Here is a 13,759-nt window from a genome sequence, read left to right on the forward strand (position 1 = left end):
TGACTAAGGCTCTCCTTTGGATCTCTATAATCAGCTGCAACACAGTGAATGAAATTGCTATTTTGTTCCTCTAACTGATAACACATTCTCCCCATCGAGCATATTCCCTGCTTTTTTTTTTGGGAATGCAAGGAATAAGCTGTTCTGAATGGATGTGAAGCTTGAACTCAATAGGTCTACTTTAATACCAACTGAAATGTTAAATAGCTGGTGGGAGTCACATGGTTATTTAAACCTTTTAAATGGTTAAAACAAAACAAAAACATTGAAGTTATTCTCATTTTCTTGGCGGTAGTACATGGAGTTGTGTGGTATTTCAAGCAAAAAAGAAGAAAAGAATCCTGAAGTCTCCTAACCTGTTCGTATTTCTCCAGCTCCGTGTGGTAGATCTGTCTGATCTGGGTGAGTTTGGCTCTGTAGTCGGAATGTTCAATGGAGTTGTCGGCCGCCCCTCCGGAGGCCGCGGCTGCAGCTGCGGCGGCAGCGGATCCGCCACCTTTCTCTGGTCCTGCCACGCCCTCTGCCAGCAGCATGTTGTCCAAACGCATGAGCTGGGGGTCTTGGGGGTCCTCCTCCTGGGAACCCCGGATGCTGAGACCTGTAGCAAAACACACAAACAGGAACACTGGGTCAACTAACGTCATCCAGGGACGGTAACACAAGAACAATGAGAAATCAAACTGATAAAATAGGCCCAATTTGAATTGGTAAGAGCAATTAAAAGCAGTATGTCTGCGTAGTCTCAGTATAGTGTGATGTTTCCCCTGCAGGTATGAACTGGGTGCCTGTTGTGTGTGTGTGCTGCGTTCCTGTCGCCCATGTCTACGCCTGTTCTCTTTTACTTACACACTGCGCTGCACACGGTGTGTACGGGAAGGCTGACATGACAGCAACATCCATAAACTGACAAATGCTCAATGGTGAAGTGGCACTTCTACACTGCGAAAGGGTGCTAAACAGAAAACTATACCTCTAGTGAGTGTCTCTGTCTTTGACACAGTGAATGCTGGGAACTCCAAAAAGTAACCTCATTTCTATTTGCTTATACGGCTTGAATCTTGTATAATTTTACTGTCCTGATTTTGCAATATTCTAAGAAGTAATACAAATGTGCTGGTGAAGTGAAAATCTACATTCGGCAAAATGAGCGTGGAGCCGATTTTATGGAAAGCGCTCATTCATGAATTCTGCCTTCGCTCTCAGACCCTGCTGCTTATTTCCTCTGTTTTTCTGTCTCGCCGGTCTGTCAGCAAGTCGTAATCACCCAGCAGATAGCATGCATGCTCACCTTGATGCATTGGCAATGTACCCACAATGCCAGGCTTCACAGAGAATAAACAAACAAAAGAACACTGCGGGTCAGAATTACAACTAAAACAAGCTCGGGCAATCCACTCTAATAAGTGGATACAAATGTGGCTCAGTGGGCAGTAAATACTGAGTGGCTACTCGAACGTTATGATTACCAGAGTTGTTTCAATTCAATAATCCCTCCCGCAATTCAAGGATTTTCAACAGCTCATTACAGCTTCATTAAGATATGGCCAGCCACTGGATTCTGAATAAGGAGATTAGTGGCTCTATTGTGTCAGCCAGTAGGCATGCAATCAGAGGAGCCCTTTTACCACGCTTTGACCGACTGACCCTGCACGCCGGCCACAGGAGGAAATACTAGAAAGACAAATCCTTTCGTCTCTCTTGTAAACACATTCCTGAATAAAAATAAATACAATTAGGGAACATATCATATTTTAGCGACTCCTCCTGGTGTTTTCATCTCTGCTGGTGTTTTGTTCAACTGCAGTGCCAGTGAAAAACAAATGTGCCTCTATTTATGGATCGGCTGGCTTCGAGTCTTTTGGGTGTAATGGTGTGAGAGGAGTGGATGAATGTGGCTATTTGTGTTGGAGACATTGAGATGCTGGACAAGGCTCCATCAGGCTTGCAGAGCCAAGCCATCCATGTGGACAATATGCCGCTGCTCCACTAACCCTCATCCACATCACGGGGCATCTGCGCAACTCCACCCAAAGCTCTCGTTCTGGACAGGCTTGACTGTTTCTTTTCCAGTTTGTGCAGCATGAAAACAAAATGGCACATGATTCAAATGTTGACCGACCAGGTGGGCCGGGCTACATATCTCTAATAGCTGGTGGTTTGTCTGCCATTACGGTTCATATTTCCCTAATTCAGTATTTCCTCCCGCTCTCGGATTCAACTGAAGTTCAGCGGGCTGCACTTTCCTTTGTGGTAAGTAGGTAGGCATGTTTTTCATGTCAGGTATATTAAATATAACTCTGGGACACAGCGTACATTTCCCCACCAAACCCAGTTGTCACTTTCACTCCACTCACTCTATATCCAGGGGAAATGCAGCTGAGGGAATTTGCAAGGCTTTTCAGCTAAATGGGCATAAATCACTGGTTTCATTCAAACTAAATAAGCACAGGCCATAAAGAGCTACTAGTCTCTTACCATATATTACCTCAAAGTTCCAGTGTGCAATAATGTGGCCATTCACGGCGAAGGAAAACAGAGCGAGACATTAGAAAGTGACATGTAATCCTGTTAGTCCACTGACATGCGGAGTGGCCGTGACATTTTTATCATACATGTCCATTTCTATTTGGGAAATCAACGGGATAAAAATGATTACTGCGCTGCCCTGAGAAGCAGACGGCCCTGCAGGAGCCCACCAGGGTGTGTTTGTGCCACAGCAGCTGCAGCTGGCCATTCATAACTCACATGTTGGGAGGGATGATGCGTCCCGTCTTAAAACAAATTTGAAAAATAAGAAAACATAGCCTACAGAAAAACTATTTTAAAAACAGGCGCAATGTATCTCTGTCTCGCTGTGCACCTTTTGTTGAGTGGGCTAAAGATTGTGGATTCAACTGTGTAAACTCGGCGCCATCACACAACTTCCACAAAATAGGCTCAAGCGAGATAATATCTTTAATTTGCTGTGTGGTTGACAAATCTGTATAGTAACTTGCAAAGCCAGTCACATTCTAGCACCCGCCATGCTGCTCGCCTGCTCAAATCTTTATCCTGTTTTTGTCTGATGATATGGGTATTAAAACAAGTTTGGGCACCAGAGTTTAGCTCTAATCCACCTCCACAGTCAAAGTGGGATTAATCTCAGTGCAAAGAGAAAGTGCTGGAGTCGTGTCACCTTGGTAAAGCCCGTGAGCAATTGGAACTTAAGAATGAAAAATCTATATGTGGTCTGGTTATTTCACACAACTCTGATGATGCTGGCTCACTTAATTACCATAGCGAATTTAATGATGCAAAAGAAAAGACAAAAAAGAAAAAATCTGAAATTGTTATAACAATGTAACATGTCCTTAATCTGCCTCATTTGTCATTCAACAATACAGGTGGAGTAGCTGGGGAAAAAGCACTTGCCGATATGATTGTTCCTCATTTCTCCTCTGTGGCTGAGACAAAAAGAGACGCTGTGATTAATCCATCCCCATCAGTCAAGGGTGGCTCTTCTTTTCATTTTTTACAGGTTTCACCGTCCGTATCAGATCCCAGGAAGTAACAAATTTGACAGATAAAGACAATGCAGCCCCTTTCGCTCATACACTCTCCCCTGTTCTCTGTTTATAATCATTTCCGGTTCTGGGCTGTTGTCTCGTACATCATTCCCTGCTTGAAGCCCTGACAGTGATCTCAGCACTGCCTCGGGCCGCTCTCCTTTCCTCCCACCTCTTTCCCCCCCCTGTGCCCTCTTTTATTCTGTGGGCTTAGCTGACCTTTGGCCCGCTGCTTGTTTACTCTCATCACTGAAGTGTGAGCAGGAGAGCCATAAAGGCAGAGCCCTGCTGGGTTAATGTGGCCTGCTGAAGAGAGAAGGGGTGGCTCTGGGCTTCTCCACCTCATTCTGCTGCCCTGAATGCACTGTCAGATGCCAGACAATACCCTACAAGAGCAGCGCTTCTTGCAGATAAAGCCAGAGATTTGTCTTTTGTCGTTTTTTGTTTTAGTTTTTTGTTGTTGTTGCAGTTTCTCAATGCTAAAATGTTGCTGGTTGCAGAAATATGCATTGCAGTGAAGTGGCCCTGCCTGTGTGTTTAACCGTGTTTGACGATACACACACACACAGAGTCTCTGTTACTTCCACCACTGTTTCTAAAACATCATGTTCATTACAAGTAACCCTGCTCCTCTCCTACCCAGCACCTCCAGTGAACAGCTCTGGCCACGTATCGACACTCTGTTCATCTAATTGCATTGATCCGCAAAGGTCTCCCAAAGCTAACTAATCGAAACAGAATTTATTTTCTGTCAATATTTGCAAAGGTCATCTCTCTTAAAGCCGAGGAGTAGACGCCGTGAGCAGAGAGGCGGCTCGGAGGAAGGAGGAGGAGGAGGACCGTGGCACCTAGCCTGTTACTGAGGCTCGTCCAAGGTGAGCTTTAACTCCGGCTTGGCACTCAGGATCCAAGGCTTCTAATCCAGCGTGTTATTTAAACCCGCTGCCAAAGCAACACACTGGAGACTACAGAGGGCTTAGACAGAGTATCCATTTCACAAAGAGGCCAGTGTCACTACAGCCACGTTCCACATCTCCTTTGACTTCATATCATCTCCTTTGTCGTGGCGCCTGGATCAGTGACTTTCAGCTCCAGAAGCGGGGAGCCGGATCAAATTACCATTGAAAATCTTTTGTTCTGACAAATGAAACATAAGGATCCGCTTTCATTGATGTTCTTAAAGCCTTTTTTAAGCTTGGCCTACATCCACATGGCACAAAGAATCTGAGAGAATGCCTGCGGGCTCTCTCTAGCATGTACAGTAATTAACCTGCCATTAACACATTAATACACATTAACTATTCCCAATGTTAATGGCAGAGTAATTACCATACCTGATACCGCACTGTGGGGAAGCCGAGGCGCATTTGCCACTTTGTGCTTCACTTTCTTTGTTGAGTGAGCTGAAAAGAAGTATTTGGGAGGATGGCTCATTCTGCTTTCCTCTAAAAAGATCAGTGGTCGTGCACATGTCTGCATTGAAGAGTGGCCTGTCGAGCCCCGAAAGTGCTTTTACACACATAATGTAGCTGTTCTGATTCCAGAAAAAAAAAACACACCTGAAAGGAAGAAAGTTCCCATTGAAAATAATGAAGGATTGGCTGTAGAGGTGAGGCCGAAATACTGGAGGGTACAGAGCGTCTGGTGATTAAATGCAGAGTAAAAGGAGGCAGGGAATGGGCCCTAAACTGGGGAATCCCTGTCTAGAATGATGATGTATTTCCTCCCAGTGTGGTGAGTGATAAGCTAATCAGCCGCGCTGACAGTGAAGTGTTACAGCCCCTCAGTGCTAGGTCAAGACTTCTCCCATCATACACCACCAGCACATACTAAACAGACAGCGCGTGGAGGTGGCGGTGGGGAGTGGCTCTGGTCAGCAAAAGAAGATCTCTTTCAGTTCAGGTAGCCTTTGTCCCATGATGATGATGAGACCCACCCACCCCCCAACTCCCCTCCATAAGAAGAGGCTGTGACAGTGGGGGGGAAGGAGGACGACTAAAAGACACACAGGGAGAGGGGTTGGGCGAAGGGGGGGGGGGGGGGGAATACATCCCAAACAAACATCTTGAAGACATTTTGCCAAGCACACCAAAATGAATCACTGTCCCACGGTGGCACTGACATTTGTGGGAAGTGACACACAACATGTCAGACAAGAGGGAGAGGATGAAAGGAGAGTGAGGGAGGGAGGAGGGGTGGGAAGGGCTGGGTAAACAAGAGCCACTGTCACTCGCTGTGATCATGCATGCACGTATGTGTGTGTGAGAAGTGTGTTTTATATGTGGACGTGCGAGCGCCTGCTTTGTTTCCTGCCCTCTAAGACTCGATGTGGGCAAACGGCCAAGTGGTGTAGTGATGGCTGACCAGGCCTGGCGGTGGCGACCGCACGCAGCGGTAGGGGAGACCGGCCAAATGAGTGGACAGGACCTCCGCTACAGATCAGCACACTGAATGACCCTACAGGACACATACAGCATGAGGCTCCAACATAGGGCTCGCACGGTTCACATGGTCCGCTAGTCACAGAATGAGCCGCAATCACTGAGACACTCGTGTGTTATTCAGGCAGAGGTCTCGGACCGACATAAAAGGAGAATACACTCGATATGGAGAGTCGAAGAATGTAGAATGCTGTCAGACTTGCCCCGTCTGAGACAGTTATTGTGTCTTGTGTTTCAATATTTCATTGTATCCTTATATTGTGTTAGCATGTTTCGCTTATTTCTTTTCCTCAGTTTCATTTTATATTTCATGTACTGATGGTCTTTAGCTGCTGGCCTCAATTTGCTGCAAAGGTAGGCTGATTTGTTATTCAGACCCCAAGCAAATAATGCAAATGTGGCACTGAAAGCCACTTATGAAATACCCAAAGGCAACTAATCACTCCTCCTCTCGTTCCAGCCTTTCTGCAGCCTCCTAATTAGAAGATGGAGATTGCATGAAACCAGGTCACACAGCAGGTCTTGTACACACCGATAACCAGGCAAATACGCGGGCAAAACTTCATGCAGACACCGAGCCAAGCATGCATTTTTTTAAAGGCTAGAGGTGAAAAAAAGAATGCTATTCACGTTATTAATCCCATATATTTCACTGCATGCTCCCAACGAAAGGATTTAGGCTCGAAGCATTTTGTGTATGCGTTCTGTGTTTGTGTCTCTGTGTGTGCCTGTTCGTGTGCACACACTCATGTCTGCATGTGTGCGTGTGAAGGCTACATGCTCATATAAACAAAGAAACGGCATTGGTAGCATACAGCCAACCATGATCTACTGCCAGAGAGATTATTCTTTGCAGTGGCATGTCTGCAAGAGAGTTGACAGTCCATCATTTAGATTTTGCAGTGTATCCACGAAAAGGCTGCATAGCCTGAAGCAGAAGGAGCTGCTCTTTACTTCAGTGTCTTTTATAGAAGAGAATTCAACTCTGAATTGTAAAGCCATAATCCTTTGCTAGCTGTGCTAGCGTGTAAGGATTCTGCTACGAGGCAACTGATGCTCTTGACATGCCGATTCTCCGAGCGTATCTTGGTGAAGGCCGCGAAAGCTCACAAAAACACATCCACCTCCAGTGTCTCGGTGCTGTTTCTGCAAGCATCCCCAGCCTGATGTTGCAGGTTACTGCCAGGGCTGCAGAGTGCAGTGCAAGGAGTGGCTGTGCAGATCAGGTCCGGGCCAAAACAACAGCTTGTGACAGAAGCAGGCCAAAGAGGATGTTGAGACACGCAGAGACTTAACAGGCAGCCGGCCTGCCATCCACTCTTTTTCAGCTCTCCTTATACTCAACACATCACTTCGGATCCATCGCGAGTGTTTTCGCAGAGAAACACGGCAACAAATAGACTCTCCTATTGCCATAAGAAAGGAACGAAATAACTGGAGGTTTCATAGAAAATGACCAGCTGAATCATTTTATTGTACACCTACGGATGACACTCCACCTTTTTTGTTGTTGTTAGGTGAGATACCCCGTGAACAATGTCGCAAAAAAAAAAGGTTATTTGGTGCTAATTATTCCCAGCATGTACTTTACACACCATTTAATGAGTTAGACTGGAGGCGTGGCCATCGGCTGTGACTTGCTCGCCCAGTTATCCAAGATGAACCGTGCAATCTCCCTCACGTCACCCCTGTCATGTGTACCAAGTCCCCCTCCGCATCCAATTCCCTGCTAGGGCTTCACTGGAGCAGAGACGAGGCGCCACTGAAGCAACACAACAGCTCCCGTAGCGTCTCTGCTCACCGGCAAGGGAGGAGAGGGAAGGGGGGGCTGGGAGCTCACTCTCATAATTACAATAATTAACAGTTGCAGATTTAATTGGAATGGAAGGCATTAACAGGAGGAACATTGTGGAGGCGCGTGCAGAGGGAACCTTTGCTGCGAGAAGCTTTTGTCTTCTCTCTACCTAATGGTGCCTTGGCTGCGGTCGGCGAGTGCTGACACGACACAACACAACCGAGCTGAGGGTTCAGACGGTGGGGCTTGTCAGGACTCAGACTGGAGGCAGATAATTAGGTGCCAGGTTAATGAGAGCACAGGCTCTTGATGGCATTTGGTTACTGTATGTGGGCAATTAATGACTTTGTTTTTGTGTTTTTTATTGCCCACTTGAGTGGAAAACATAATACATCATTCACCTCAGGCTTGCGCGAGTGGTGTTTGATGGAGGCGTGACTTTGGCTGAAGAATCTGTTCCATTCATCGCGGTGCACCGTTTGTTCCAAACAATGCTCTGTACTGTATGGAGCTGGCCAATTGAAATCCCATTCATGGCTACGGTGCTGTATGGCCTTTTCAGAGTGTATTGCCTCATGTCAAGCAAACATTGAAGTTGCAGGTCAGGCGCAGGACAGTGTATCCACAAAAACTCACCAAAACAAAGAAACCGAACCCTGTGGCCATAAGTGTTCAGTTAATTCAGCGTATCACATTTCATAATATATTTGCGAAATTCCATACTCCCCAGAAAAAGCCCTGCTTTCATTCTGGAGGATTTATTGGCAATGAATCCACTGAGAGGTCTTTGGACATCCTCTTCTCTGGTCCAACCACTCGACGCCTCCTATTTTGGAGTTAGTTGTGCTTTTGCCTGCGGTGGCCAATTAGAGTGCTATAAGATAAATGAGCACCAACAACTTTGATGTCCATCTTTTTAATAAGCTTTGGTTAAGATGACATCTGTGTGAAAGAGTTCAATGTCTTCACAGTGGGAGAGAAAAGAGGTTTATTCTAAAATGAAATATCATCTAAATACTGCTGGAGGTTTAGGCTGGGTGGGGGGGGATCATGGTGTTGGCTGCGACTCTGGTGCTGGCATTCATTATCTTCCTCTGCAGTCGTGAAGATTAGTCAGCGAAAGAGGATTTTTAGAGCCTCCTGAAATCTATGCTTTTCCACAACTGGATCAGCTTCAGCATGAACAGATTTTTTTTATATATTTTTTTAAATGCAGTATTCAAATATGCATGCTATTTTTTTCTTTTAATGCACTTCTAAAATATAGAAAGCCATTTAATAAGCATGAATGCAAACACTTGCACGACCAAAGATGATTCAATGTTGGGAATATGAAGCAGTAATAGAAGAAAAGTACTGTGTAACAATATCTAAAATGGTGGGGTAATAAAATGGTGCATGAGTGTGTATGAATGCGAGAGAGAAAGCGAGGCGGAATGGGAGCATATATCTTACCAGGCCTGCGGACGTGCTCCTTTATCCGTGTGTGTAACTCAGTCAGGAATAATGTAAATGTCTGGAGAGTCTTAAGACTGAGCAGGCCTGTATAAAAGCACCCTGTTTCAGGCTAGTAAAACAAGTCAATAAATACAGCGGAGAAGCCGGTGCTGTCTGCTGCACTCTCCTGAATGAAAACAGAGGTGAACTGCTTATTTTCAGTCTGGCACCAGAGGTTGACAGCGGCATAATGGGCGCTCATACATTCTGACTATCACTCGTCACAAGCTATATCTGTCAACATTACACCCAAGTGCATTTTTGATGTAAAACAAGCGTTCCCTGGGAGGAGTATTTACGACTCGGCGTGGTCAGCCGCTAAATGAACCTCGATGCTTCCTGCAGCGGCGACTGACCGCAGCGTGACGTTTTTTTTAAAAAGACTTATCTTGCTCACACGATTCATCAGTTTGTCTTTTTGTTGTTGTTCCCTCACAGACAGACAGAACAAACACTAAGCCTCGGTAGGCCGGCATGAGGAGCCAGCTCGTTTTCCTGCCTGCGCTCCGAATGGGAAGCCGATGACACAAGACTCAAAATGGAAACCCCATTAGGTAAGCAAACACTTTGCTGCGATTACTGCTACCTGATTACAGCGGGAAAGTGCAGCTGTGGTTCTCCTTTTTTTTCCCCCCCACACTGTGTCAACACTTTGGGAAAGCAAATATTTCAGTGACGACCCGCCCCGCGCTTTAATCCATGTGGTGCATTCTGTTTGTCACCACAAATGTTACACTCCCGGGAAGGGTTTTTTTTCAGAGTCGGAAGAACTACTCTCATACAAGCGGCGGCTCACCTGCTACACAATGAAATACACAGAGGTCACACGCCGTATCACACCGGGGCCAGCGTCAATCCTTTATTAAATTACCGAGCTATCTTACTTTCCGTCACCGCGCTGATACGAGGGTTATCTTTTTCATTTATGGAGCGGATTTTCAAGGGATTATGCATTAAAGATTAAGGGTGTGTATACCTAACACCTCAGCACAATAAAATGCAATATCCCAGACAAGCGCATGGCTGATGTGTGTAAGGGAAAAAGAGGTGCTATAAAACAAATCTTCAGCAGCCAGAACCAGACGGGGTTTATTCTCCTCAGACATTACAAGCTGTGACGATACAGAGTGTTTCAGCCCTAAAATACTGTGGTAAGCAATACAAATCCCTTGGACAAAATTAAATGTATTAAACATGTGGATTTCATAAATCTCCCTTTCGTCGGGTCTGGGTCAGAGGTATATTCACTGTAGAGCTCAGCAGGCACTTTTCCCCCAGCATTGTTACTCTGAGTCGCAAGTGCTCCGAGTGGTTTCAAAATGAATGTCAGCAAAAGCCGCACGTGTATGGCAAACAGCAGCTCCTCGCAGTAAAATGGTTCAAATCACTTACCCCTGCTACTCTATAAGAGCGTTACAGAGGTGTAAGGATTCAAAGGTCTGCTGTGGAAATATCACAGCTGCAAGAGTGAACTAGGATCTGCATTGTCGATGTATAAATGCTCCAAAGATGAACAGTTGTGTGTAGTTCTCTACAGTGCAGATAGTGTCAAAAAATAGGAAGAAGAAGAAGAAAAAAAAGAGCCATTGGATACCGAGCACGACACTGTTAAACACCCAACTGGGAAGCCTTCAACCTTGAGTAGCATACCAAAGGTAGAGGCAGCCCGGGGCTATGGGGGGCTACCACAGCTCCCAGTGCCATGCTGTTCCACAGTGGGGGCCCAACATGGCCAGATTGCCAGAGAGGCCGGCAGAGGTGCTGCTACGGAGTTAGCAGGAGCCGATCATTTATCTGCTGCAACAGTCATTTAAGTTGCTCCATTGTCTTTTTGTTTTGTTTTCTACAATGATTCTTTTTTCGGTCACCTCGCTGAGGAGAAAGCCGCTCACCTTGTGGGGTGTTGGGAGCATCTGTCGGCGGCTTGTTCACCAGACAGCCCTGCTAATTATTTAGCTAGCGTGATGGATAATCTGTGATCACTAAAGATCAGAGGAGCTAAGAAAAGATTGGGAGTAATTATCATTGCTCTGTGGTTCCCACTAATAAGCGAAGGGCTTTGGAAAAGCAGCACATGGATAGTAGTATGGATACACCAGGAAATGCTGTTTTTTAAATACTCCACCAACAGGCTGTGGTATTTTGATCTGCTTCAAACTAAAAGCGAGTAAACAAAGTATGAATGATGAATGAACGTACATGGCTCTGCCTCATGTGGGGGGGCGTGGGAAAAAAAAGATGAATAAAGATGGAGGACAAATTAGTGTGTGAAAGGATATTCTTTCCCTCAAGCTCACGTTAGAGCTCGAGCTAAACAAATAATGAAGCCTGCAACCTATGAGTCACTTCAATCCCATTGTATGATTCAATCACTTTTGTGACAGCTGACTGTTACTTCATCATCGCGTAAAGACAGATTAAAAAGTTGTCAAATTAAATATTAAAGAGGGACTGCAGGCAACGGTGAATTTTAAAAGAAATAACACAGATTGGAGATGAAATGAGGCACCTATATGCATATTTTATGCCGTCGGGAACGAATGCATATATTTTCCTCGAGGCCACCTACTTTGTAATAAAGAATAGCGAGTGTATAGACGTGGTAATGCAGCACGGCGGAAATGATATGAAAGAGAAATTGGTTTTACATAATGATGTCAAAAGGAATATGGCTCTGCATGGTCATGCGGAATAAAGATAAGATTCTCTTTCTCCGTGAGTGAATATTTCGTTAATGGTTTCTTCATTTCCTTAAAGAATAAAGAAGTCAGGCTCTGAATGAACCTTGAATGAGGTTTCTATTGAATGGAGTGAACATTTATCTTTCAACAGCAGAAGATATCTGTTGAAAATACCCAAGTGTGGAGCAGAATACTGAATGTAAAAGCTTTGTCATCTGTTGAAATTAAGAGAAAGTGACAAGTGACAGTAATGCTATCACATTTTCAGCTGAAGGAAGGTTTGAAGAGGAGAACAAAGCGGTGAAATGCGACGCGGAGAGGGTTAAATCTCTACGACGAACAGAGAGGAAGGCGTATTTCACAAAGTCGACATCGATTGGAGTAAACAATGACTGATCAATACACACATAAAAGGATCCTTCGAACAAAGACTCACATGTTGATTTCATATATCATATTTCCCAGACAGACACTGCACTGGGAATGTTTACTCAAGCCTGTTGAATTAGCAGCAGTGACCCTTTTTATGAACATGTTTTTTTTTTTCTTCCATTCAGCACAGATACACCCCTTGTGTCCATACACACTTACTCATGCAATAAGCATCATTGTCACAGAGGCTTCCTTTCCAAATGGTTCAGCATCCACCATCTGCAGGCGTTCCCAGACACACCGCTTTGAGTGTGCCATAATGATGCATGACTAAGTACAGTTAAAGTGTTGCAGTCTGTTGGCAAAAAGCAGTCAAGCACTTTGCTATAGTGTCACTACGGATAAACCATACAGCTGAAGGTTGACGATGGATAAAAGGCAGTGACAGGCCTGGTGATGTGTCTGTACGTGTGTCTGTGTGTGTGTGTGTGTGTGTGTGTGTGTGTGTGTGTGTGTGTGTGTGTGTGTGTGTGTGTGTGTGTGTGTGTGTGTTTGCTAGTGTGGATTCACATGCGTATGAGAGGTTAGAAAGCATGGCACAGCAGATGTGTAAGTGTACTTAACTAGGATGTGAAATAGGGTTGGACACAGTGAAATAAAGCGTGTGCTGGAGTCTGTTGGAAACTGGGACACTGTTTAAAAGTGATTTCCTCTGCCAATAAGCAGGCTTCTCCCTCTACTACTGTGCTTTTAAGAGAATCGCAACCTCGTGGATTTGCTCGTGTTGCTTGTCACGCATGTTCCCTAAAATGTTGTTATTAGCCAGCCGATTATTTAAAATCTTTAAATGCAGCACATTGTTTTCACAAAAACATTGGATTCTGTCTTATAAAAGACATCTTGAATTTAGATTCGTAATTTAGAGAAGCTCATTAGAGGGAAAGTGTTCCGTCTGTTCGTCCAGCTCCTGCAGAGCACTGTTTATTTGGCCTCGCACACCCAACTCCTTCGGTTGAATTCAGCAATATGGGATTCAAGCCTCCCTCTCAGCTCTATCCCAGTCTCTCTCCTCACTGTCTCCTCCACTACTCTTCAGGGTAAGATATTCTGCATACAGTGAATACAGAGGAGACAAAGAACTCTCCGTTATACTGTACTCTGTTTGCCAAAGTCTTTAGTGTCAAAAACGCTCCACAGACTTTGTGGCTGCTTTGTCGAGTTCACCGCTGCAGCCGCTTTCATGTCAATGATCTTGAATGTTATTTTCTAAAGAATGCATTTTAAGGAGAAATTCTCATTTCTGCCTCTGCATCTTGTCACAAACCCTTTTCTCTCCTATCTCCTCCTCTCTCTCTCTCTCTCTCTCTCTCTCTCTCTCTCTCTCTCTCTCTCTCTCTCTCCCCCGCTCCCTCCTGCCGCAGCTGTAGA

The 13,759-nt window shown here is 45.1% G+C and overlaps 1 protein-coding gene across 2 annotated transcripts in view; it reads right to left on the reverse strand.

Moving 5' to 3' along the window:
- pbx3b (pre-B-cell leukemia homeobox 3b) overlaps positions 1-13,759 on the reverse strand; it is a 55,919-nt gene that overhangs the window by 11,838 nt on the left and 30,322 nt on the right. For both annotated transcript variants that reach the window (XM_079271104.1, XM_079271103.1), the window contains exon 3: positions 357-598. In XM_079271104.1, the coding sequence (XP_079127230.1) occupies positions 357-598 (242 nt within the window). The remainder of the gene's footprint in view (positions 1-356; positions 599-13,759) is intronic.

The sequence above is a fragment of the Melanostigma gelatinosum genome (genome assembly GCF_949748355.1).
Source record: "Melanostigma gelatinosum genome assembly, chromosome: 6".
NCBI lineage: Eukaryota > Metazoa > Chordata > Actinopteri > Perciformes > Zoarcidae > Melanostigma > Melanostigma gelatinosum.